The following is a 27,094-nucleotide window of genomic DNA, read 5'->3' as shown; positions in this document are numbered from 1 at the left end:
AAGGATGGTTTTCCTTAAAAGGGAATTTCAGTTGTTAAGAAAAGAATCCATGACCATCATGGAATATTTGAACAAGATAAAGACCATCACAGATCAACTTGCAGTTATAGGATGTGCCGTAAGCGACAACGACATGGTGCAACAAACTCTGAGTGGATTGGGATCTGACTACAATATGATAGTCACTTCACTATTGTGCCTTCCTGCTCTTCCTTCCTTCGATGCGTTACGGGCGAAATTGATTCAGTATGAAATGACTCTGAAGGGATTCTCCGAAGAAACTCACATCCACACAAATTCTCAAGAAGTTTTTGCCACAGGAGTGACTTATGGTAGAGGACGAGGAGGACAAGGGCGAAATGGATACGAAGGGCGTGGTTTGCTTCCCACTCCAAATATGTCTGTCCATGCACAGGGATCAAGATCCGTCCCCACTTGCTTCTTTTGTAACAAAAAGGGGCATATCAAGGCGAATTGTTGGCACAATCCAGAGAATAAAGGAAAAGGCCCACAGACAGAAATGAAAAGAAAGTTCACAAATACCAGAGATAGTGGAGACATCAAAGATCTACTAATATCTGCCTTGTCAGAGTTGAAATTGAAACAGAGTGATGAAGGCACTTGGTTTGTTGACTCAGGAGCAGCGACTCATGTGACATGTGATGCAGGTAAGATTTCTAATCCTATTCCTTATTTTGGAAAAAGTAAGATTGTTACTGGAGATGGATCCCACCATCCTGTTACTCATGTTGGAAAAACTGTCATTCCCATGTCACATTTCACTCTTACTCTTTCTGATGTTCTTCATGCTCCTGACATTAAGAAAAACATCGTCTCTGTCTCCAAGCTTATTGATGATAATAATGCTTCAGTTGAATTTACTCCCTTCTCTGTGCAGGTCAAGGACCTACGCACGAGGGAAACATTCGCTGAAGGAAAAAGACGAGGCAATATGTATGTCTTTGAAGAAGCTCCATGTCATGCTGTCTGCCCTGCTCATCTGAATTCAAAGCCTTCGTTAGAGTTGTGTTCATCTTCTTCTGCCAGTGTTTTTAGTATTTCTGAATGTAATAAGCCGTTCTTATGGCATAGTCGGTTAGGACTTAGGACATTGTGGGAGTCATTTCATTAAGAAACTTGTTTCTAATAATCTCATTCCAAAAGAAAGTCTTAATGGGAATGAGAGCAATCATAAGTGTTCCAGTTGTCTTTCATGTAAGAGTCATGTATTGCCTTTCCATTCCATTAATAAGAGAGCTTCAAAACCTTTTGAGATTATTTGTTCTGATGTATGGGGACCCGCCCCAATTGTCTCTGGATCTGGGAGCAGATACTATCTAATCTTTGTTGATAGTTATTCTCGATATACTTGGATATATTTCATAAAGAATAAGTCGGAAGTCTTCTCTTTGTTTCAAAATTTTCTTTCCTTGGTCAAAAATCAATTTTCTGAGTCCATTCAATTTTTCCAATGTGATGGAGGTGGGGAATTCTCATCCCGTGATTTTGTTTCTTTTCTTCGAAATAATGGAATAGGAAGAAGGGTGTCCTGCTCCCACACCCCTCAACAAAATGGGATTGCTGAACGAAAACATAGACATATTGTTGAAAGTGCCATGAGTATGCTTCATGACAGTCATCTCCCTATCAACCTATGGACAGAAGCCTTTCATTCTGCCGTTCATGTGATAAATAGGCTGCCCATGGTTGTTTTGGAAAATAAGTCCCCTTATCACTGTCTTTTTGGAGCTCATCCTAGTTATCATGATTTACGTGTCTTTGGTTGTGTTTGCTATGTGCATATTGATAAGTCCCTGAGAAACAAGTTTCAGGACAAAGCCTAGAAATGTAGGTTTATGGGATATGCAGATGACTACAAAGGATATAGGTGTTATGATCCCATCAACAAACGTATCAGAATCTCAAGAAATGTTGTTTTTGATGAACAAAAATTTGATGACGGAGCTGATGCAACGAATATGCCAACTGAAGTTTACTATCCGTGGTTGAGTTCAGAACTTTTTGTTGATTGCAACAAAGCATGCTCCTCAGATTGTGTACAGCAAGAAGAAGAGAGTTTTGAAGACACTGGGACGTCGGGATCACAGAATACAGAAGAAGTACCAGGCATATACAAAGGCATTGTCTATTCTAGACAGAGACCGACAACATCAAGTCATTCAGATCATGTCTCAGACGGCAATCTAACTCATTCTCGTACTCTTGAGGTCAGAAAATCAAACCGCATACGACATCCCATTGACAGGTGGGTCAGCTATAACAACTTCTCATTGGATTTTCAACTCTTCTTAACTGCTCTCAATAAGGAAGAAGAGCCCACTATGTACTACCAGACAGCCACTTCTACCAAGTGGGTAGAAGCCATGAATGATGAAATGCAAGCCTTGCATGAATGTGGAACCTGGGAAGTTGTTCCCAGTCCACCTGACAAAAATGTTGTTGGATGTAAATGGGTCTACAAAATAAAGCACAAGCCAGATGGAACTATTGAACGATACAAGGCAAGGCTTGTGGCAAAAGGATTCACTCAAGAAGTAGGACAAGACTATGATGAGACTTTTAGTCCGGTTGTAAGAATGGGAACAATCCGAATTATTATTTCCCTGGCTGTTGAACATGGATGGAAGTTGAGTCAGCTTGATGTAAAAAATGCATTCTTACATGGGGACTTAAAGGAGGAAGTATACATGGAGCAACCCCCTGGGTATCAAGAACAAAATTGTAAAACTCATGTGTGCAGGTTAAAAAGAGCTATCTATGGTCTGAAGCAAGCATCTCACTCATGGTTTGATAGCTTCTCGCTAGAGATTCAGAAACATGGATTTTCACGTTCCATGCTGGACCACTCATTATTTATCTTTAGAAGTCAGACTGTGAGCACTCTGTTATTAATTTATGTCGATGATATTGTCATCACAGGAAACTCTGCGACCCACATCCAAGAAGTAAAAGATTTACTAGGTCAGAGGTTCAAAATGAAGGATCTTGGAGTTCTACGTTACTTTCTTGGCGTAGAAGTTGATAACCAGGCTCATGGCTTGACACTCACTCAGCACAAATACACCGTAGACGTTCTCAGCAAGGCAGGCATGCAAGACTGCAAACCTCTGGGAACTCCGAGTGTGCTTAATCAAAAACTTAGCTCTCAGGATGGAGATCTCTGTGATGACCCCACCAGGTATCGAAGCATAATAGGAATGTTACAATACCTCACATTCACCAGACCTGATATTGTTTATTCAGTCAATCAAGTGTTTCAATTTATGCATGCGCCACGTACTGGACATATGGAAGCGGTCAAGAGGATCCTTAGATATCTGAAAGGGACTATTGGAGATGGATTGATATATTCACCACAGTCATATGGCAAAGATGAGCACAGACTCACTGTATATTGTGATGCAGACTGGGCAAGAGATCCTGATGAACGAAGATCTACATCAGGATATTGCGTCTTCATCGGAAAAAATTTAGTCTCTTGGAGCAGTAGAAAACAAAAGGCCATCGCTAGATCAAGCACTGAGGCTGAGTATAGATCTATGGCTGCTGCTACTGCTGAAGTCACATAGATCAAGCACCTACTAACCGAAGTAGGAGAAAAGATTTCCCATACTACTTTGCTATGTGACAACCAAAGTGCTATCAACATGTCATTCAATCCAATACATCATAGTCGTGCCAAGCACATTGAGATCGACCAACACTTTGTGAGACAGAAGGTTGAAGAAAAAGAGATTGAACCTGAGTTCGTCAATACTGAGAGACAAGTTGCAGATCTATTTACCAAAGGGTTAACAAAGAATCGTTTTTGGATGCTTAAAGGCAAGTTGTTCATGGTCCAAAACCATGATCAACTTGAGGGGGGGTGAAAAAGGTGGACCCGATCCATGGATTGTGTACAACCATGGACACATATCCATAGTCATGTATTATAACCCACTTAAACTATCGGGTCTGGATACACCAGACCTGGATCCACATCATTGTGTTGTAACATTATAAAACATCCTTTAGGTCACGATTTTAAGTAATGAGAAAAACAGAAAGCGTAACAGCTGAAAGAAAACTTGCGTTTCTTCTTCGTCTCCCTCTCTCTCCTTTCTCTACAGGTGAAAAACTTACAGATGACAATGCCCATATCACTGAGGAGACTTCTTAGCCATACAAGCTCCATGGTTGTAGTGGCCATAGCACGATATTCCGCTTCTGTTGAGGACAATGATACTTTGTGCTGCTTCTTGCATCTCCAAGAAATCATAGAGTCACCTAAGAAAACACAAAAAACCTGTAGTTGAGACTCTGTCATTGAGATTTTCTCCCCAATCAACATCAGTATAAGCAATTAAATCAAGTGATGAAGAGGAAGAAATAAAAACTCTCTTAGTTATGGTGTTTTTTATGTATCTGACGATCCTTAAGACTGCACTCATGTGCATGGTTGTAGGTGCATGTTGAAACTGACTGACTGAGTGGACAACATGAGCTATGTCTGGCCGAGTGATGGATAAGTAGGTTAGAGACCCAACAAGTTGACGGTAGGGAGTAGGATCCTCGATGAGTGTTCCATCTTTCGACCTTAACTTTGCATTGATGACTTCAGGGGTTTCTGTCTTCTTATCATCGGAGATACCAAACTTGGAACAAATGTCAGCAACAAGTTTCATCTGAGAGAGAATGTACCCTCAAGGAGAGTACGCTACTTCAATTCCTAAAGAATATTTTAAGAAGCCAAGGTCAGACATGTCAAAATTTTCTTTTAAAACTTTCTTAATATCATTAATGCCTACATAAAGTAGTAGAATAACTACTGAAGACCCTGCACTCTTCACAAACAAAGCAATGTCAGTATAGCATGAACGAAAATTCAAACTTGTCATTACATTGCTAAATCTATCATGCCAAGCCTTTGGGGCTTGCTTTAGACCATACAATGCCTTTTTAAGTTTGAAAATTTTATTTTTCCCAATACATACCCCTGGTGGAGGATCCATGTAAACCTCTTCATTTAATTCGCCATTTAGAAATGCATTCTTAACATCTAATTGATAGATAGGCTATTTTTAACTGACGCAACGACGATAAGAGTCCTAATACTAGTCATCCTAGCTACGGGTGCGAAAGTTTCTTCATAGTCTATACCGTATTCTTGAGCGTATCCTTTTGTTACTAATCGGGCTTTATAGCGTTCTAATGAACCATCACTTTTAGTTTTAATTTTGAAGACCCATCTACATCCAATCGATCTCTTTCCAGTGGGTAATGAAGTTATTTCCCAAGTTTTTGCCTTTTCAAGGGCATTAAGTTCTAAGTTCATGGCTTCAACCCATTGGGGAATGTTTTTGGCTTCATTATAGTGTGAAGGTTCATGAAATGAGTGTAACGCAATTAGACATGCTCTATACCTTGGAGTTAGAGACTCATAAGAAACAAACTTATTAGGAGGATTGGAGATTCGGCCGGATCTCCTTAAAAAGGTTTCTTCTATGTTGGAACCTTGAGAGTATTTTTCTAAGGCACTCATTTGAGTTTGTTGACCACGCTTAACATAGGTTTGGATTGGTCTATCACTTTCATTTTCAACATTGTTAAGAGGAATATCCTCAAGATCATTGAACAACTCATTAGAGATTTCCTCTTCTTGAGGAGTCTCATCTTCATGAGAGAGAAGGTCAAATAAGAAAGCATATTCGCTTTCATCAATATCTTTAGTTTTCTCAAAACCATTTTCATTTTTCAAGAAGGTTACATCTTTGGATACATAGAGTTTGTTATTTTTAAGGTCAAAACATCTAAAACCCTTTTGATTTTCTCCATATCCTAAGAAAATACATTCAATAGCTTTAGGAGATAATTTGTCTCTTTTATGTGTAAGGACACAACATTTACACCAAAAAATTCTTAATCTATTGAAATCGGGTGTTCTTTCAAATAGTTTTTTATATGGAGATGTATTTTGTAAGGATGAAGATATCATTCTATTTATCAAGTAAGTTGAGGTTAAGGCGGCTTCCGCCCAAAAACTTTTTGGAATTTCTTTGGAGATAAGAAGTGTCCTAGTGGTTTCCAAGATGCGTCTATGCTTTCTTTCGGCTAAACCATTTTGTTGAGTAGTCGTAGGACACGATCTTTGATGACAAATTCCATTCATTTCTAAATAATTTTGAAATTCATGTGATAGATACTCTCCACCCGAATCAGATCTAAGAGTAGAAATATTACTTGAAAATTGATTTTTGACTATCATATGAAATTTCTTGAAGAAGTCAAAGACTTTGGATTTTAAATTGAGAAAGTAGATCCACACATATCTAGTGAAGTCATCAATGAAAGTAACATAATAGGAGTATCTTCCTTTAGACATGACCGGAGAAGGGCCCCAAATGTCTGAATGGACTAACTCAAAAGGTCTTTTGGACACAAAAGTTCGATTTGGAAAAGGAGTGGATTTCATTTTACCAAAAATACAATTCTTGCAAACAAAATGTTTCTTATTACAAAATTTCTTTCCAAAAGGAAAGGAATACATTTTTGAGAAACTTGGATGTCCAAGTCTTTGATGCCAAGTTTAAATATTTTTATCTTGGACATGGTTACAAAAAGAGTTAGTGGGAAGTTTCAAGGTTCTCATGTAATAAAGATCTCCCCTCCTATGGCCTTGCCCAATCTGCTTCCCGGACTGGAGATCCTGTATAGAGCAATCCTTAGTTGAGAAGGAGATTTCACATCCATGATCACATATTTGAGCAACAAAGAGGAGATTTAAATTAAGTTGAGGTGCCACTCTTACGTTTGGCACAAAGAAATCTTTGGAAAAATTTAAAGTTCCAAAACTTTTTACTTGTAAAGATGTACCATCGACAGTTGAAACATAGGAGTTTTTAGAGTTATTACACAAATCAAAAAGCCCATTTTCAAGAGGGGTCATATGAAAGGAAGCTCCAGAATCAAGGATCCAATAAGACATACCTGGAGGAGAAGAAGAAGCTATGGCGGCACCCGCGGTTGATGGTGATTTGAGTAAAATTTGTAGTGCTTCTGATAGTTGAGCAAGAGAAAAAGACTCATTCCCTTTGATAGTTTCCTCCTTCTTTTGAGTAGCTTCTTCAACGGAGGCAACCTTATTCTTAGGCCCTTCATTCAACTTAGGGCAATTAGGTCTTATATGACCCGGTTCTTGGCAATGATGACAAATGACTTTTCTATAGTTGCCATTATAGTTATTTTGCCTCCCAAAGTGTGGAGGCTTATAGGCTTTCACATGGTTGCCGGGTTTAGACACGGCTAAAACGTCATCTCCTCCTTTAATCATGCCAAGACAAGTTTCTTCTTGGCATATTTCGGCTATGACATCTTCCAAGGGAAGAGGCTTAGATCTATGAAGGAGGGAAGATCTAACTTGTTCATATTCGGGCCTAAGCCCATGTAGAAATTGGAAAAAGTGTTCTTTTTTCATTTGTTCTCTTCTTAGTTCTACATCTACACTAGAAACCCACTTTGGTTATAGTAAAGATAGTTTATTCCATAAGGGTCCAAGAGTGCTAAAGTAATCTCTCACACTCATTTCTCCTTGCTTGATAGTCCGGATTTTTTCTTGGAGGAAGAATTGACGAACAAGGCCTTTTTGAGTAAACATACCTTTCATAAAGAACCATGTTTCATTAGCCATCCGAAATTTAGCAATGTTGGCGCAAATTTTGAGCTCCACATTGTTCATGAACCAAGCAAGAATCTTGGCATGCTTACTTTCCCAATCTTCCACTTTAGATTGGTGATCTTCAATGGCCTTCATGCGAGCATTTCCTTCAAGAGCTTTTTCTTGATCACCATCCATCTTGGTGAGTTGGAGTTGTGGTTCCGGAATGGTGCCCATAACATATCCCCAAAGCTTTTTACCCTTGAGGTTGTTCTCCATGGCGGCGGCCCACATCATATAGTTGGAGCCATTAAACTTGAAGGAGAGATCAATCTTTTGTTCCCCTTCCATTTAATCTCTCACAAGAAGACAAACAAAAAGAGATACACAATAAACAATATATAACTACTCAACTAGCTATATTAAGAATCAAAAGCACAAGGCTCTGATACCATGTAATGAGATATGCGGAAAAACAAAGAGTGCTATAAGCACTTACAATGTCCACCAATGGACAAACAAAAGAGATGATACCCAAATCCACAAAGGGACAACACAACATAAAAATATAAATGTGTCTTATTGAAAAGAGAGAGAGCTCTCAAGAGTGAAGAATACAAGAGGGGGGCACCCCTATATATACAAAAAGAAAGGGAGTGAGGGGTGGCCTTATGGCCTAAAAAGAAGTGCCACAAAAGGGGCTCCCCATGGAGTGGTTGGGAGCCCCCAACGGTCACAAATGTGACCGTTGGGGGCCCCATCGACTCAATGGTGGGGCCCCTTATGTGGATAAAAAACTAAAATAAAAAAGAAAAAAAGAAAGTGCAAAATAAATACAAAAAAAGGGGAAAATAACAAGTACCCCTATCGGGTACTTGTGAAATGACTAAAATACCCCTATTGGGTATATTAAACTATATATATATATATATATATAGATTACATGTAATTTAACAATGCTATCTAGTAATTGGTTTTTTAACAATCTATTGAGTGGTTCGTGGGTCCGACTCCACAGATGTGATTTCTATAGTTTTTGTGAAAAAGTGTTTTAGACAAAGATATTTTTGATAGTTAGATAGGTATTCAATTAATAGCAATCAAAAGCCAATTGCCCACAATGGACCAAAATTTCACAATACAAAGATTTGGGCTTTTATGTCAAAACAACTTGATCCAAAGTATATCTAGTAGTAAATAATAATAACAACAACAATAATGATGACGAAGATAATAAGCACACCCTAAGATAGGGATATGAATGGTTGGATTCAGTTCATATGTAGGCATTACAGAGTCTGACATAGCCAGATATTGTATAACTGGATTTGGAGTCAAATTCAGATTCAAATGGGAAAAGCTCATACAAAATCTGGATCCAACTAGCTTAAGTAGCTAATTGGATATAAATTTTATATGTAGTCATATGGTTTTGATTCGGAGGTAAAACTCTATACAGAATCTGAATCTATTACCAATCAGATGCTATTTTCCATACCCAATTTGAATAAATGGATTTGGTTGGATGTCCAACCCAAATCTGAAGTTCAAACCATTGACATCCCTGCTGTAAGATAATATTTACGGTTATGATCTTTTAATTTTTACTAAATAATATTGCACTATAAATATCCAACCCAAATCCAAACCATTGACATCTCTACTGTAAGATAACATTTACAGCTACGACCTTTTAGTTTTTTCTCCAAATAATGTAGTACTACCAACTCTATGGGGATCATCTATTACACCATTTGGACTGTATGATTGGAGACATTTACAATATCAAGGAAGTTCATTTTCATAATGAGAGATGCAAGCCTTTTAATTTTTGTAGGTTAGTGTCTTATAAAGTTTTGGAAGCATGAAAGAAGCTAGTGCTTTCATGTTTCTGAGGTTCTAAGAAGAGTCCGATAACTATGGTAAAAAATGAATTTCTGACTGTGGAAGCTTGGAGTATTGCGAGCCATTGATTTTTTGATTCTTTTGGTGATCTGTCTGAACATCAAAATCCCCTAATTTGATACATGTTCACCATATCCCAAAAGAAAAAAGGGAGGTCCTGCCTATATGGTTACATCCACAAAAAATTCAATGGAATGTACTAATGGAGCTATTGGATAGTGTTGTTCTATCGCTAGTACCAAAGATATGTGTGTGTGTATATAGTACTGTACCATATAGAAAATATAATGATTTTCTATCAATATGTTGGTGCTTCATGGATTGGGACCCTATAAATGTGATATCTATAGTTAATTTGGTTAAAAAAATGAATGATGCAAAATCAGATTGGTTTTTCAATTAGCGTATGTATGTACATATGTATATGATAGTACTGTACCATATAGAAAATATAATGATTTTCTATCAATATGTTGGACCCTATAAATGTGATATCTATAGTTAATTTGGTGAAAAAAATGAATGATGCAAAATCAGATTGGTTTTTCAATTAGCGCATCATATATATACAGTGAAAATAATATCACGATTTCACTGATGCAAAAACCAGTATAGTTCCAAAAAGATGCAATATTCTGAAAACATCACCTAAAAAATATCACATTTTTGTAACAATATTAAGTTATCAACAGAATAAAACACTTCCATTTTTTTTTTTGATATTTTCTTTATAGCATATACTTTATGTATTGTGAGATTTTCCCTCACCAAGATTTTCTTGAGATTTTGGACATTGCTTACAATATGTTCCAAGTTGCACACCTCCTTCAAGTGCCTTCTTGCAGTACACGATAAATTAATTTTCAGTTACATTATTAGTTTATGCTCCAATGTTCTTTGCTATGAAAGACTTTTTGTCAATGAATGTGCTATCAAATTGATTGAAATATACTTTTTCATGATTTCTTACCTAAAGAAACTTTAGTAAGATGTGCTTTGTTGCTATATGGTTAATATCTCTGACAATTATATTAATTTTCCCAATGTAAATTTTCCATTCTACTGTTCTGGCTCAATATTGAATTATTTCACCGATTATTTGTCATTCTGTCTCACACTTATGCAGCTGGAAGGAGAAGCAACTGCTAGAGCTATTCGGTTAGCAAGATTTGTAAATACACCCTTATATGTTGTTCATGTGATGAGCATTGATGCAATGGAAGAGATAGCTAAAGCTCGAAAATCTGGTATTTAAGTATCCTTGAGTCACGAGTTTTCTTGTTTTTGTCAATTTAATTGTAAAACCAACCATGCTTGCATCTTCTCATATTAGTAAACTGCAAATGTACTCAACTATCTGATGACAAACTATAATCTCAGAAAATTTTATCTAGTCTTATTTATTTATTCCTCTGAGTGAATCAATGGATTGGTGAGTTATCTGCAGATTGAGCTCCTGTGATTTTCCAAAAAATGACGAAAATTGAAAAGTTGAACTAATCCATAGATCTAATTAGAATCAAGATTGCTCTGACTGGTCATTGACCATATACAATGCTTTTTGCATAGGTCTTTATGATGCATAAAGACATAAATACAAATGTAGGCTGATCAATGATATAATGCCTGTGATCTTATTTCTTTAACCGGGTAGATTGGAAAGAAAATCATGAGTACTTCTTCAAGATTATACATGCCTGGTTTTGCTTTAGTATTAATGCCGCTATAAAAGGTATGAGGAGAATTATCACTTTCTTCAACTAGTAAACATTCATGAAACAATTCAAGAAAAGCCATTAGATGAATTGGCATTTTATATCAGTTTTTTATTAAACTATTAATAAATATTAACTGCATTGGTGAACTAGATCTTGGATTTTAATTTTTCACTCCATTTGCATCCTTCTTGTTTATGGGGCCCTATGAGGGCTCGTGCATCTGTTTATTGTATCTTCATTTGACTAGTTGAGAATTTAAACTCATGCTGGTTGCTGATTAATGGTGATCTATTATTTACCTTTTAAAATTATACTTTTATGTTTATTGCTTCTTATAATCATACACCTTGGTTGTTCACATATTCGGTGTCTGTTACTCATATGATTGTAAGTTATTTATTTGCAAGTTTAAGTGCTTTTAAACTTTTACTATGTAAATTGTTCAACTTCTTGATTTTGTGAAACATCATCACTGGCTACATTACAAATAATTTAAGGTGTGCTTCAGAAACCAGTGCTACTGTTGTTTTTTCTCGGACACTTGATTTCACACTTAGACTTGGGACTTGGTTGCTTAACTATGTTTCATGCTTCTTCTAATTAGACGTTTGCTTGTAACTCGAGGGTTTGCAACTAGGGATGTAAATGGTTTGGATACAGGTCGGATGTGGCCAATACCAGATCCGACTAATTGGATGTTGGCTAAATGGATTCGGAATCAGATTCAAATTCGGGTGGTGAAAAGCTCATATCAAATCCAATCTTTTACATGTAGTCGGATTTGGATATCCATCAAATCCGGATATCCATTGGATTCGGTAGCAAAAAATTAAAACCATATCCACATCCAATTATACTTGGATATAGTTTTGGCTTACCAAATCTGATTAAATGGAGTTGGGTTCTGTCAGATATTGGATAGAATCAGATCCATTGAGATCCCTATTTGCAACCTATTTGTCATGTCATCTGTCAGAGAATTGTTTGAAACTTTAAACTTGGGTTGTGCCTCACTTCTGCTTGACATTGCAGGGCAGATAGTAATTGGAGAGCCTGTAGTTTCTGGCCTTGCTCTGGATGATTCAAAACTTTGGGACCCTGATTTTACTACTGCCTCAAAGTATGAACTCCAAGTTACAATCTTTCCCAGGCCCTTTGGTTTTGGTTCTTTTCTACAATTCCTTTGTCAACGATAATGAATAGTTGCTTGGTGCTCCAGATATGTTATGAGCCCTCCAATAAGGGAGTCTGGACATGAAAAATCACTTCAAGCTGCTCTTTCAACAGGAATTCTGCAGGTTTCCTCTATCCCAGCTCATCTATTAATTTTTGTAGTTTCTGTAATCCATTTACTAGAACCTAGGAATTGGGTTCTTCAGACCATAGATTTTCTGCTCATGGCAATATCATGAATGATTGTTTTTTCCAATTGTCTTCTTAATAACATCATCTCTTCAATCAACATGCTCCGGTCATCCCATTTTACATTGTTGCATCTAAACATGTTCATATTTCCATAAATTTGACAGCTTTTAGTTTCAGGGTCTGCTTTTAATCTAATTTTCAAAATATTTATTTTCTTGCAAATATCTTCCCCCGCTGATTGGTATATTCTTGTAATGATTGGTACATCCATTTCCTGATCATACAAACTTTTTTTATTTTTTTTGAAGCTGGTGGGAACAGACCATTGTACATTCAACTCCACGCAGAAAGCTCTTGGAATAGATGATTTTCGTAAAATCCCAAATGGTGTTAATGGTAATTTTTGTTTGGTTTAATTGGTGTCTCATTATTCAATATTTTCACCAAAAGCAAACTCAGTAGTGTACTGGATATTCTGTTATTTACTATGCACTCTAATATAATTTAACCTTTCAACTCTTGTTACTGCCTCAGGTATTGAGGAGAGGATGCATTTGGTTTGGTATTTAATGGTGGTAAGCTAAATTTATTTATTGCATATTCTGTTGAATGAGTAACATGTGATCTTGAGATTCTATTTGTTCATTGGCCATGCAAGGATTATGAAGACTTTGTGATCTGTGTATTCAGGAATCTGGTCAGATATCTCCTACTGATTATGTGCGAATAACAAGCACTACCTGGTATGAGCTTTTTGCACTTGCTCCATGCTGTTGAATTTAGTGATTGAAGAATCAAGCGGCATTGCCATTACTGGAAAGGGTTGACAGTGAACATTTTCTCGTTCAAAGAATAATTTCATTTGGTAGGGGATAAATTATGCCACTTTCTATAACAACTACAAAAAAAGAAAAGAGGAATATCATATTTCACAGCATAATCCTTTATCAACAAAGATGTTTATCTGGTGGTCCATGTACTTGTACCTTATGAAACAGCACAAGTATTTTTCTCAGAGTTAAAGATTCATGTTTTGATCAGAAATTCCCATGCAGAGTAATCAGTTTTTTTTTTTTTTTAATTTTCAACATGTGATACTTTTCATAGAAGAAAATATGTCGCATTCAGTTTTCAGGGGGAACCACTTGGAGTCTGAAAAATAGAAAATTGGAAGTTTGAGGAAGTCTGCCAACAGAACATATATATATATATATATATATATATATATATATATATATATATATATTTGATAGACAAGCTGGGGTTAGGCAGACCCCCACCAGTTATACAAGGTACCATTGGGTTTTGAACCTGCAGGTTCCCAACACAAGGCGACGTGCACTAACAGCTCCTACCAAACAAGCAGAGCTCCCATTGGTAACAAAACATAAATATATGAAAATAATTTTTTTAATATATTTTGAAAGTGTCATGTTGTGAGAATGTCATTACTTTTTGAACTTTTTTCTTTCTATTGTACTAATTATTAGAAAATGTTTGAAGATATCTATTTGTTTGTGAATATGCTTCCATGCTATGTATGGCTGCATAGTTTCTCAGTTCTGCATTTTTCTGGGATGTGCAAACCTTCTGAAACGTTGTGTTTAATGATTTCAACTTATGAGTGTGGTGCGTCTAACATCTCTGGACAACTGTTTCAGTGCTCAGATATTCAATATATACCCAAGAAAGGGAGCAATCATGGTTGGTTCGGATGCAGATTTAATCATTCTGAACCCAAATTCAAGTTTTGAAATATCCGCAAAGACTCACCACTCTAGGTCAGACACGAACGTGTATGAGGGCATGAAAGGGAAGGTACAGTGCTTGTGCTATCAAATACTCAAAAATAGTCTAATCTTTTATTGGTATTTTTCATTGGTTGTGTATCATCATCCTTAAAGTGGCTGTTTGTGATCCCGAATGTAGGGAAAAATTGAAGTAACGATTTCAAGAGGGAAGGTTGTGTGGGAGAATGGTGAACTTAAGGTTGAACCTGGTTCTGGGAGGTACATACCAATGGCTCCTTTCAGCTATCTATTTGATGGCAATAGAAAAGCTGATTTGGCATATCTTTCATCTCTTCGCGCTCCTGTTCAGCGGCATAGAAGTATGTGATGCACATGATCCTTTATCCAAGGATGGAATTGGGAAGCTACGCTTCTATGTTTTCATTAGTATTGATGAAAACCAACACAAAATCTACCGGATATGTCCTGAAATTAATTGGAAAAAAGAACTTAAACCCTTATCTACAACTCAGGAGCCTTGCTAACCGGGAAAGTTTTCCCAACTTTTGGAATATCCTGGATAGTTTTATCCATTTGTATATCAAACTGAAGTTTCCCTGATTTCCTAGGTAAGACACATTGTAGATATATTGATAAATAACATTGATCGAACTGATGGATGAAACCCACTGTTAGTGGAAGTGTGGAACATTTAAGCTGTCATGCTATTTGGTTGAGGTCGTTGTTAACAGCTTGTCTAAGATCTGATTGAATAAAGCCCTGAAAATGTAGTGCAAATTATGCGAAAATATATTTGCCTTAAGTATTATGTCATGATTGTAGATCATTATCGATTTTATTTAAGATGGATACAGGTAGGCCATTTGTTGTTTGTTCTTTCCCATTTCATTTGTTGGAAACTAACCAACCAGTCTTCTTGAACCGAAATGGCCCACTTTTAAGCAGTCAACAATCTCGTTCTGGGGAAAATGTTGGCGAATGAAAAAATCTCATGATTTTTTGAAAAATCACGCTTATCAAAATATTGGGTTATATAAATATATATAAATAATAAAAATAAAAGTATAAAATAATAAAAAGCTAGGCAAAAGGTGCTTTTATCCTGTTAAATAACAGGTTAAAATCAGGATATTTTCAAAACAGGCAACATTTTGAAAAATATTGTTTTTTCCTCGGTATAATATTGCCCTTTGAAAACATCAAGATTTTATCGCGATATTTTAAAAAAGTTGATGATTCCTGTCTTAAATAGAACTAGCAGCAAATTTGAAACGGAAGTTTTAAAATTAGTGCAGGTGGTATTTTCTTCCTAGAGTTGCAGCATGCTTATATAGAGAAATAAGGGATATGGAGCAAATCTTTATGAGTTTCGTATATCAGATCAATATAATCCAAAAGAAAAATGAATAAAAATGGTGATCATCTATTTGTATATGCACTCTCATAAAAACAATACACTCCTTAACTCCACGTAAGCTGCCATACTCTATGCTGAGATTGCATGTGAAAGTGTTTCATGATAACTACTACTTTCCCATGACATGGATTATGGCTGAACTGACTGCATCTGACATGTTTACGCCTTGATGCAGCATAAATAAGTGAGTAGCTTCTTCCTCTGCAAGTGAACAACAGTAGGAACCGAATCAGTAATTTAGTCAACCATGTCTCCACCTTTAGCTCAAAACCAATGTCAGTATCGTCTCAGACCCAGAATCATTTTCCAAATGATTTAGGTGAATCAAACGATAGGTGAATCGATCTAAATTGCCCAACTTTTAACCAGGGAAAGACACGTGTCAAAATATTAAAATACTATTTTAAAAAAATATTAAAACAGTATTAAAAAGCTATTTTTCACCATTTTCATTTTGAAAATTAGCAGACTCAGGTCATTTGTCTCTAATTTCGGGATACAGGCCGATGCTGACAAAACAGATTCACAGCTGTGTGCTTAATCTTTTTAGTTGATGGACGTGCAGCACACATGCATTTCGTTTAAGCCCCTATGGATCAAGCAGCTACCACTTTTCCTATATATAGTGTGTGCGCGTTAAGTGAGACATTTTTTACATATTTTTTATTTTTTCATTATTTTTTTATGAAACTAACCTTACTCATGTGATCTGGATGATTTGCATAGTGAGAATTGGCTCTTGGATTGTCCGAGCATAGAAAAGATTTTGTAAGGCTTTGAAAATCGATGGCCTATACAATGTGCAGGAATTTCTCGGGTCATATACTCTGCTTTCTGTTGGGTCTCGTTTGGGGGTGACTCCTCATCACCCATTTCTGTTTTGTTATATTATGCTTAAATGGTACTATTAGATCAATGGCCTGTCCTTATGGACGGGGCAATACGAAAAACAACACCCAATTTAGAGGATGGTCATAGAATCCAAAACTAAGTTTGCTTATATATATATAGTTTATGAAAACAGAAAAAGAAATAATACCTATTATGTGCTCTTTCTTAAAAAAATGAGTTTTTGTTCAATCATCATAACCAATATCTCCACCTTCAACTTAAGATTGAAGAAAGCAAGTGCTCTCTCTCTCTCTCTCTATATATATATATATATATATATATCAAGATCCCTTACCTAAAATAAGCACATGTCCTCACACTCTTTGAATGGCTGGGTTAAAAAATCATATAAGAATAGCAAAAGGCCGCGTCCTTCATTATGAAGACGACCTTCGTGTAGTATTGAAATTTGGCAACTTTTAAAAATATCTACAATTTTATCTAATTTAGTTATTTTTAAAATATTAATATATTCGCACTTTACCACAGAGAACACACTCTCTCTCTATTGCCTATTACATGATTTTGGATAACTTTTATTATAAATTTGGTAATTTTGGTAGGATTCCCTACTCTCTTTGTGGCAAATTGGGAAGGCCCCCATATCTCCATAGGACTATCTCTCTCTCTCAAGTTGATTTTGGTAGCTTTGTTAGGATCTTTTTAATTTCTAATATAACGACCCTATAGATTGCCTCTAACTTCCTCATCAAGATACAAATGCTCAATATCTCTCTCATTCTCTCTTTTGTGCATGACGAGGGGTATTATGTATGACCAAATATATTAAAAATGACATTTGAACCTAACAGAACCTCAATGTAATTTTGAAAAAGTTTTTAAAGTAAATTATTTTGGCACACCAGTGCTCCTCTTCCATCTTTAAGAAGTAGTAAGATTAATTTTTCGTAAAAAAAAAAAACCATTTTTTTCTGCGAAAAAAGAAAAGCAAATAAAGAGACTATCCCTAGCATTTAGACCATGCTGAACACATATGAAATTGGATTGGGTCAATATGACCTGCGCCGATGATTTCCAGGTCATTCAGGCGGTCAGGTCGACATGACCGAATGTTACCTTATAAAATGTAAGGACATATATGTGGATGCGCTTGGGTGTATGAGGCCATGAAATATCGATCAATTCAGTGCAGTTGAAATTTGAAGAGGAGGAAGAGAATAGATATGGATGACTACCGTTTGATGATGAATGGCTTCATGGTGGAGAGCCTTGAGTTCCTCTTCATTGCCGAGGCTAACCGGCCGGTTTATGTTGGCCTTGAGCTGTTTGCGGTTCGCCCGCGCCCGCGAGAACACCATGGAATAGTCCGGCTTGCCAGACTTTTGATCCCAACCACCGAATTGTGGAACAGACATCCATGGCTTCTGCTGCAAAATTATACATAATAAGATTAATTAGGCATAAAATGAGGCAGCCACCTTGTCTACTAATGATAGCATTGAACCAAAATCTTATGAATTGATCGTTATTTCAATATCAGCGCATCCACGATGTCCCATGCATTCCGTTACAATCTTCGGTGCTTATTGTGTCCTTATGATTAATGCTATACACGGTATTATAGAAGATGCAACATGGCACCATCAACCAACAATTAAATAGTAAAAAAGATTTACCACATACAAAATTTAGGTTAAAAGAAAAGCAGAACTTATCATCATAAACCATGAAAAAATTGACAACCCATTAATCTCAACGGTTAGCCATACTTAATGTATGAGAGAGAGAGAGAGGTGGGTTGATGCTGGTCCTTACTACCTCGTTCCTCTGATCCATGGATCCGTAAGAATGAAAGGGTGGGAATGGGAGGTGGAAGTTTGGGGGGCGTTGGGGTGGTTAAATAGGAAAAAAATAAGGGATGGATTGGGGGCAAGGGGTGCCCCACAAGGTGGGTGGCTCTCAATTGTGGGCAGTTCCAACGGGGGGGGGGGGGGGGGGGGGAGAGGCAGGAGGAGGACCCAACGTTTTGGAGTAATCCACGCGGTTCAGTTAGACAATTTGAGAGAGAGAGAGAGAGCTGGTTTGGGAGGTTAGGGACCTCCAACTGTATCCGGACCCTACCAGGCATGATCCGGGTCCAACTTCTTTGGGCGAATCTTTCTTGTCTGTTTTTTCCCTTTTCTTTTTCTTTTGAATTTATATACGTAGATTTAGACTAGGTAATTGGGTTGAATTTTAGACCAGGTTGGACACACGTAGGTGTGGGCTGAAGGAAAAGCTTCAGGTTTTAGCTCGCATGACACGATGATTTATTGGACCCATGGGTTGGGTCCAGATATGGTCACATGAGGTCAGTTTGGGGTTCTAGTTGGACGCATTAAACACTGAATGATCTCTTTCCTATAGCTGATTTATAAATATCACTACCAAAATGTAGACAACAAATTTGTTTCAATAAATCATACATACACAAAGAGTGAGAAATTTGAAGAAGTGACTGATTATTTTCTAGTAAGATTGATAAGGTTCATTGTAGAAGCATGTCATCTTATCTATTCGGATATTTCTAACCACATCAATATTGGCAATACTTTGTAAAGATCACAATTTTATCACAAAATTTTCAAAGACGTTCCTAGTCATTGATGAATTTTATATCTTTATTAACTTTTATGTGTAATTGTAATTAAAAAATTTAGCATATGCTCATATTTTCGTGAGATTTTCACAAACAATCAAACTTTTAATTTATTGCGAGATTTTACCTGGATGAGGATACCCTAATGCAGATATTTGTCTCATTGTCTCTAACTATCGCTAATCATGGTGAGTGAAGGAACTCCAAAACACCTCTTCTCATTCCCCTGAGCTTGCTAGCTAATCATTCATAGTGAAAGAATTCCAAAACACCATTTCTCTTTCCCCTAAGTGCGGTTCGCGTGCATGATTCTCTCTAAATCGTAGGGATGTAAATGGGTCAGATTTGGTTCGAACGTTACTATTATCAAACCTAATGAAGGGCAATCGCTCAACAAATTTGGGTTCGGGTCTGATAGAGTACTCGATACAAACCAGACCCATTGATAAGCCCTAGTACTCCCTAATGAAGGGCAATCGATTAAATTGGTTTTGCTGTCCAAAACTTGGTCACTCTCTAGTCCCCCATCAAAGTATAGCTTCAAGCATCATATCTTAACACTAACATGTCCATCTATTTAAAAAACAAAAACAGTAACCTATCCATGGTCCGGACCCATGTTCATCTGAGTCCGATCTATGAACACCACAATTCCTCAAGTTGCATATAAATCCTAAACTGCATCTCTATGACACCCGAGAGAGAGAGGAAGAGAGGGAAAGAAGGTCTTGTGGGATATATATATATAGCGAGAGAGGTTTGAGGTTTTGTGAGGTAGGGAGAGTACTGCAAATCTGCAGCAATGGCGACGATCAGCTTAAGGAAGGCGAACACACGGCTGCCGCCGGAGGTGAACAGGGTGCTGTACGTTCGGAACCTGCCCTTCAACATATCGAGCGAAGAGATGTACGACATCTTCGGCAAGTACGGAGCCATCCGTCAGATACGGGTGGGCACCAGCAAGGAGACGAGGGGCACAGCCTTCGTGGTCTACGAGGACATCTACGACGCCAAGACAGCCGTCGACCACCTCTCCGGCTTCAACGTCGCCAACCGCTACCTCATCGTCCTCTACTACCAGCAGGCTAAGATGTCCAAGAAGGTCGACCAGAAGAAGAAGGAGGACGATCTCGCCCGCCTCCAGGAGAAGTACGGCATCTCCAAAGATAAGTAGAACGACGACCCCGTCCCCCAGTCGGATTTTCGATCTCCATTCAATCGAGGAATCGGGTGGTTTTTTACCTCTTCTTTTCATCTTCTTCTCATTGCTTTTCTCTCTCGATCGATTTTCTGATTGGGCGTTTTCTTGTTTTATGTTTTTATTTTGTGGGTGTACCCAATTGGAGGGGGGGGGGGGGGGTTGTTGTTGATCTTTTATGAGGTTGAGGGGCGAATTATATGTTTGTATATCAAGTTGGGGTCTGCTAGAATTGTTTTCTTTTTTCTGTTTTCTCTGTGTTTTCTTGCTTATATGGGACCTTGTTACGTAGGATTTCGATCATACCAAATGAAGGAAATTAGGATTTCTTTGTTGTTGCACTACTGTTGTTTTAGTGGTGATAATTTGTGAAAATTTGGGGTGTGTTCCTTTGGAATACGGAATCGATTGTGCGTTTGCTTATCCATGGGTTTTCCATCATTGGTTGTGATTTGGTTTCTTATGGTTGTCGGAATGGATTTTTTAGTTTGTGAAGTTATTTTTTTCCCACCCGGTTTTTGGGTTTGTGGATTTTGCTTTGGATGTATTATGTGTTACCATAATGTTTCTTATTTGGGAACCTAGGGTTTGAGGACTGGTTATGGTATTGATTTTGTATTGGAACTGGACAACTTGTTTGATTGTGGATTTTGGGGGAAGTCGAGTGTAGGGTTTTTGATGGTAGTGGTGAGTAATGTTATGTGCTCTGAAAAAAGTTCGAATTGGGGAACTATGATGGTGGTGGTGATGCAATTTGCCCGTTCTTTGTGCTTTCTTTGTTTGATATTTGGATCAGTTAATTGTATGCATGCTGGGGGTTTTCATGTTTATGTGGTTTGATGATTCTAAGGGTTATATTTAGTGGCATTATACTTTGTAAAATTGATTGGTCTGGTGGGAGGTCTAATACTGATATATGAAATTTTAGCTTTTGTTGCATGGGTTGTAGATTATTATGAATTCAGGCCCTGTATATGAAGTTGATTTTGAAGTGTTGAACTCGGATGTTGTTGTTGTTGTTGTTGATGATGATGATGATCACCTTTAGGATTGGTCTTACATGTTTTCCTATCCTTACCAACTTTTGCATTTGCATTTGCTCTTATTGAAGTTGGAAATCTTGTGGTTCTCAGCTGAATTTGTGTCAGTTATCTTAATCTCTTTCCGCATGAACAGTCTGTAGCCTCTGCTCCATAGTCTGTGCATAATTCTTCCACTATTTTGAAAAGGCTCTGTGGTCATTTGATATCAGCTCTGGTATAACCTTCTTGGGTTTTACAGTACATCGGCCATGATCTTTTCTATAATACCTTGACAGGATAATGAGTTGAAATTAGAGGTTTCGCAAGCATGAGGATGTCCTTTGGAGATCAATTACAAGAAGGGGTTATTTATTTCTATTTAATGAAAGAGCATTTTGTATCTTGGAATAGAGGAAAGATGTCATTTTTCAAGCATCTAAAGGTGCTTAAAAGAGACATTCCTTGGCTTGCAGAAACTAACCTTCTACTCGATGAAGGTTGCAGGATCTGCATTTTCATTCTGGAGGAGTTGGTCTTCACCAAATAATATTACCCTCCAATCTGTGTTTGTCTTTTAACAAAGTAAGCACTTGTATCTCCAGACCGTTCCGCTTCCATGTTAATGATCTTTCACCTTCTTTAGGAGTCCACTTTATGGTTCTTCAGGTAATCACTTGTAAGCCTTGTGAGACACTTGTTTTGTCTCAAAAAAACATATGGTTCTGTCATCATTTGATCCATTCCTCTATCAAGGTAATGGATATGCAGTGCCATCTATGTCACATGGGTGCAGGTGCGGCACTTTCAAAAAACTTGGGTGCAGGGGTGCAGAAAAAATATAAAAAATTATATATATAAAGTCCAAAAATTGGACATAAATGACCCTAGGTGCGTTGACTGCACCTAGGGTCAGGTTGACCACATCGGGTGCGGGTGCGACGTGGGTGCGGCACCTAGTTGAAGAGTCCTTGTGACATAGAGTGCCATAGATTTGTCCTTTCTTTTGGCCTCTTTGATATTACCATCTAAGAATATAATTCCTTTTGCATCTTTGGAGGTTCATCTTCCTCATACTTGATGGATAGCATGTGATTGCCCGCTTGATCTTGCCAAATCCTTAGTGCTGTCTTGATTCTTGTTGCTTCGATGAACGAGGGAAGAGGTCCACTCCCCTTATATTGTTTGGTTTCAGGAGCTCGCTGTAATAAAATGGTGGTCTTCCACAAAAGCATGAGAAATCTTCAAAAGAGTGTCTATTGGAGACACTTCAAGCATAACCCATAAAAGGGTAAAAATGGAAGAATCACACTAAAATAAATAAATCTTTATTTCTTCACAAGAAAGATTTAAGAAGCATTGATACAAAGTGGAGGGGGATCACCCATATTTATACAAGTGGAAGAGATGAAGGAGAGCTCTTTTAGAGCTCTCCTTGAGAGTTGTTGGACCTAGTCCAACGACTCTAAATATAGCCGTTGGACTAGGTCTAACAACTACATTACTAGCCAAGTCCTAGTTGGGACTTGACTAGAATATAATGTCTAGTTCAAAATAAACTAGACAATAAATAAAATAAAAACAACAAACAACAACAACAACTACGCCTTCATCCCAAAACAATTGTGGTCGGCGATATGAACCAAAAAAGAAAATCATTCTGGGTCTTCCACATGAATCCTTCTCCTCCAATCATTTCTATCCAATGCCATGTCCTCGGCGTGGTTCAAAGCATTCATATCCTTTCCTATCACCTCCATCCATGTCTTCCTAGGCCTACCCTGACCTCTTTTAACTAATATATTTTCCCATTTCTCCATCCTTCTAACTGGAGCATCATTAGGCCTTCACCGAATATGTCTAAACCACCGTAAACGATTCTCTCTCATCTTATTTTCAATGGGTGCAACGCCTACCTTCTTACGTATCTCCTCATTCCGAATCTTATCTTTTATTGTATTTCCACACATCCATCTCAGCATACGCATCTCAACTACACTCATTTTTTGAATATGATGTCTCTTGGCAGTCCAACATTCCGTACCATATAGTAAAGCGGGCCTAATAGTCGTCCTATAAAACTTTTCCTTCAACCGCAATGGCATTCTACGATCGCACAATACTCCAGTTGCACTTTTCCATTTCATCCACCCAACCTTTATCCTATGATTTACATCTCCATCAATTTCTCCATACTTTTGAATGATAGATCCCAAATATTTGAAACAATCATCCACCGGTATTTCTTGCTCACCAAGCTTCACTAGACTCCCATCACTACTTCGTTGCTTACTAAACTGACATTCCATGTATTCTGTCTTACTCTTACTCAACTTAAAACCTCTTTCTTCCAATGTCTGTCTCCATAATTCTAACTTAGCATTAACCCCAGCTCTAGACTCATCAATCAAAACAATATCATCAGCAAACAACATACACCACGACACATTTTCTTGAATTGATCTCGTAAGCTCATCCATCACTATAGCAAATAGGAAAGGGCTTAAAGCAGATCCTTGATGTAACCCAACCGTTATCGGAAAATTGGTTGTCACCCCTCCACAAGTGCGGACATTGGTTACTACTCCTTCATACATATCTTTAATTATACTAATGTACTTTAGGGAAACACCTTTCTTCATCATTGTCCACCAGAGAACATCCCTAGGTACTCTATCGTATGCCTTCTCTAAATCAATAAAAACCATATGCAAATCTTTGTTCCTCTCTCTATATCTTTCAATAAGTTGTCTAAGAAGATGTATAGCTTCCATAGTTGATCTTCCAGGCATAAAACCAAATTGATTCTCCGATATCATGACAACCTTCCTCAACCTAGACTCAATCACCCTCTCTCAAAGTTTCATAGTATGACTCATGAGTTTTATACCACGATAATTTGTGCAATCTTGTATATCACCCTTATTCTTATATAAAGGCACCAAAGTACTCTTCCTCCACTCATTAGGCATCTTATTTGTTCGCCAAATCAAGTTAAAAAGATTTGTCAACCATTCTAAACCTTTCTCTCCCAAGCATTTCCAAGCCTCGATAGGTATACCATCTGGGCCAACTGCCCTTCTTGATTTCATTTTCTTCAAAGCCTCTGCAATTTCTTTCTTTTGAATCTTGCGCATGAAGTCACAGTTCATCTCATGAAAAGGAATGGACAAGTCTCCAAGATCTTGAGCATGACTTTCATTAAATAGCTTATCAAAATAATCTTTCCATCTCTCCTTAATCTCCTCATCTTTGACTAAAACCCTTTGCGTTTCATCTTTGATACATCTAACCATACCCAGATCCCTCGATTTCCTATCTCTCATCTTTGCAAGCCTATAAATATCCTTCTCGTCCTCTTTGTTATCCAACTTGTCATAAACCTCCTTATATACCTTATCCCTCGCGTTCCGAACTACTTTTTTAGCTTCCTTCTTTGCTATCATATACTTCTTCAAATTCTCATTATCACGACTCTTACTTAGATGTCTATAACACTCTCTTTTAACCTTAATAGCTAATTTGACATCCTCGTTCTACCACGATGTATCCTTACCTAGTGGTGCACCACCTTTAGACTCACCCAATACCTCCTTAGCCACCTTTCTCATGCCACCCGCTATCTTATTCCACATTGACTCTGAATCCTCCTCGAGACACCAATCAACTTCCTTAACTACCTGCTCTACAAACATTTTTTGTTTAGCTCCTTACAGTGCCCACCACTTAATTCTAGGATCTATCCTATGTCTATCCCTTTTGCGACATTTTCTAATTCTAAGATCTAAAATTAAGACTCTATGTTGTGTAGCTACACTTTCTCCCGATATAACCTTACAATCACCTTACAATCGATGCAACAACCCCTATCTCTCTTTCTAAGTAGGAAAAAATCTATCTGACTCGTATTAACCCCACTTTTAAATGTTACTAGGTGAGACTCTCTCTTCCTAAACCAAGTGTTTGCTAAGATCATATCATGGGACAAACCAAAATCTAAAATCCTTTCTTCACTTTCGTTTCTTTCTCCTATACCATAGCCTCCATGGATACTCTCAAATCCATCCCTACTAATGCCTACATGCCCATTAAGGTCACCGCCGATGAAAAGCCTTTCTCCATAAGATATCCCTTGTACTACTCCATCTAAATCTTCCCAAAATTGACGCTTAATGGAATCATCTAAACCTACTTGAGGTGCATAAACACTAATAATATTAATAATCTTCGAACCTAATACTAATTTAATAAGTAAAATCCTATCACCCTTCCTACGGACCTCAACTACATTATCTATAAACTCACGACTCATAACAATCCCTACTCCATTCCTATTCCTATTTATTCCTGTATACCAAATCTTAGATCCCCAATGTTCTATCACTTTTGCTTTCTCACCTACCCATTTGGTCTCTTGTAAACATAAAATATCAATCTTTCTCCTACACATAGCATCCACTAACTCTACCAACTTACCAGTTAAAGATCCTATGTTCCAAGTGGCTAACCTAATTTTATGGTCTTGGACTAACTTCTTTACCCCCACCCGTCCAACAAAGTGAGGGAACCCTTGCCTATTTGACACCACACCCGGGCGCCGGTGTGACGCGTCGCTTCCGGGAAATAAAAAAATAAATAATAATAATATAATATTATATTATTATTATATATATTATATATGTTATATTTTACATTTTAACGCTCTCCCTCAAACTTACGGTACAATGAGCGAAAGTTTATTTAAGAGAAAGTGAAATTTGGGAGCAACAAGAGGTTTAGTGAATAAGTCTACTAATTGGTATTCTGATGTAACATAAGGCAAATCAATGGTTCCATGTAGATATTCTTCTTTGACATAGTGGCAATCCATCTCAATATGTTTGGTGCGTTCATAAAATGTCCAATTATTGGCAATATAGACCGCACTCTTGTTGTCACATCACATTTTTGAAGCTTGTATTGCTTCATCTCTCATGTCAGCTAGCAGACGTCCGAGCCAAACTACTTTCATTGTCGTGGTGGCCATGACTCTATATTCAGCTTCGGTGGAGGAGAGAGAGACCTTCTTCTGTTTTTTGCATCTCCATGAAATTAATGATTCACCTAAGAAAATACAAAAACCAGTGATTGAGTGTCTATTATTGGGATCACCTCTTGAGTCTGCATCAATATAGGCAATTAAATCTAAAGACGACGAAGCAGATAAGAAGAGTCCTCGTGAAAGGGAGGACTTTATGTATCTAATAATGCACAAGACTGCTCCCATGCGAATAGAGGTGAGAGCATGTTGAAATTGACTAGCTGTGTGTACGTGTGTTGTATCTAGCCAAGTAATGGGGAGATAGGAAAATGCTCCGATAAGCTGTCTATAAGGAGTGGGATCATCAATTGATGTTGACAACTTCTGGAGTGTTATTTTTTGTCATCTGTAATTCCAGACCTGAAAACAATATCAAAGGTAAATTTAGACTGAGATATTAAATACCCATGAGGGGAATAAACAACTTTAATTCCTAAAAAATATCTTAATAAACCTAAGTCAGTCATTTCAAAATGAGTTTTAATAAAAGTTTTGAT

At 37.4% G+C, this 27,094-nt stretch overlaps 2 protein-coding genes and 1 long non-coding RNA gene across 3 annotated transcripts in view; 2 read left to right on the top strand and 1 right to left on the bottom strand.

The window, feature by feature from the left end:
* The window catches only part of LOC149814140 (dihydropyrimidinase-like), a 37,338-nt gene extending 22,137 nt beyond the window's left edge, over positions 1–15,201 (top strand). The window contains exons 6-13 of the mRNA XM_089989068.1: positions 10,686–10,806; positions 12,310–12,397; positions 12,497–12,575; positions 12,951–13,038; positions 13,177–13,217; positions 13,333–13,385; positions 14,304–14,460; positions 14,572–15,201. Coding sequence (XP_089845194.1) covers positions 10,686–10,806; positions 12,310–12,397; positions 12,497–12,575; positions 12,951–13,038; positions 13,177–13,217; positions 13,333–13,385; positions 14,304–14,460; positions 14,572–14,760 — 816 coding nt within the window. The 3' untranslated portion in view covers positions 14,761–15,201. The remainder of the gene's footprint in view (positions 1–10,685; positions 10,807–12,309; positions 12,398–12,496; positions 12,576–12,950; positions 13,039–13,176; positions 13,218–13,332; positions 13,386–14,303; positions 14,461–14,571) is intronic.
* Positions 15,202–15,842: 641 nt separating this feature from the next.
* LOC149814139 (uncharacterized) lies at positions 15,843–18,523 on the bottom strand. Its single transcript, XR_016427918.1, has 3 exons — positions 18,481–18,523; positions 17,898–18,089; positions 15,843–16,011 (listed from the first exon to the last, which is right to left on the bottom strand). It is a non-coding gene; the product is annotated as an uncharacterized LOC149814139 (long non-coding RNA).
* A 1,479-nt stretch (positions 18,524–20,002) lies between these two features.
* LOC149814138 (splicing factor 3B subunit 6-like protein) lies at positions 20,003–23,106 on the top strand. Its single transcript, XM_089988678.1, has one exon. The coding sequence runs from the start codon at positions 20,103–20,105 to the stop codon at positions 20,472–20,474; it is 372 nt and encodes a 123-aa protein (XP_089844804.1). The 5' UTR covers positions 20,003–20,102; the 3' UTR covers positions 20,475–23,106.
* Positions 23,107–27,094: the final 3,988 nt, after the last annotated feature.

Source organism: Nuphar pumila, chromosome 15 (assembly GCF_984573655.1).
Source record: "Nuphar pumila chromosome 15, dmNupPumi1.hap1.1, whole genome shotgun sequence".
NCBI classification, from domain to species: domain Eukaryota; kingdom Viridiplantae; phylum Streptophyta; class Magnoliopsida; order Nymphaeales; family Nymphaeaceae; genus Nuphar; species Nuphar pumila.
This window is presented reverse-complemented; position numbering and strand designations above follow the sequence as displayed.

Coding starts and splice junctions, on each gene's coding strand:
- LOC149814138 (XM_089988678.1), top strand. CDS start 20,103: ATGGCGACGATCAGCTTAAGGAAGGCGAACACACGGCTGCCGCCGGAG.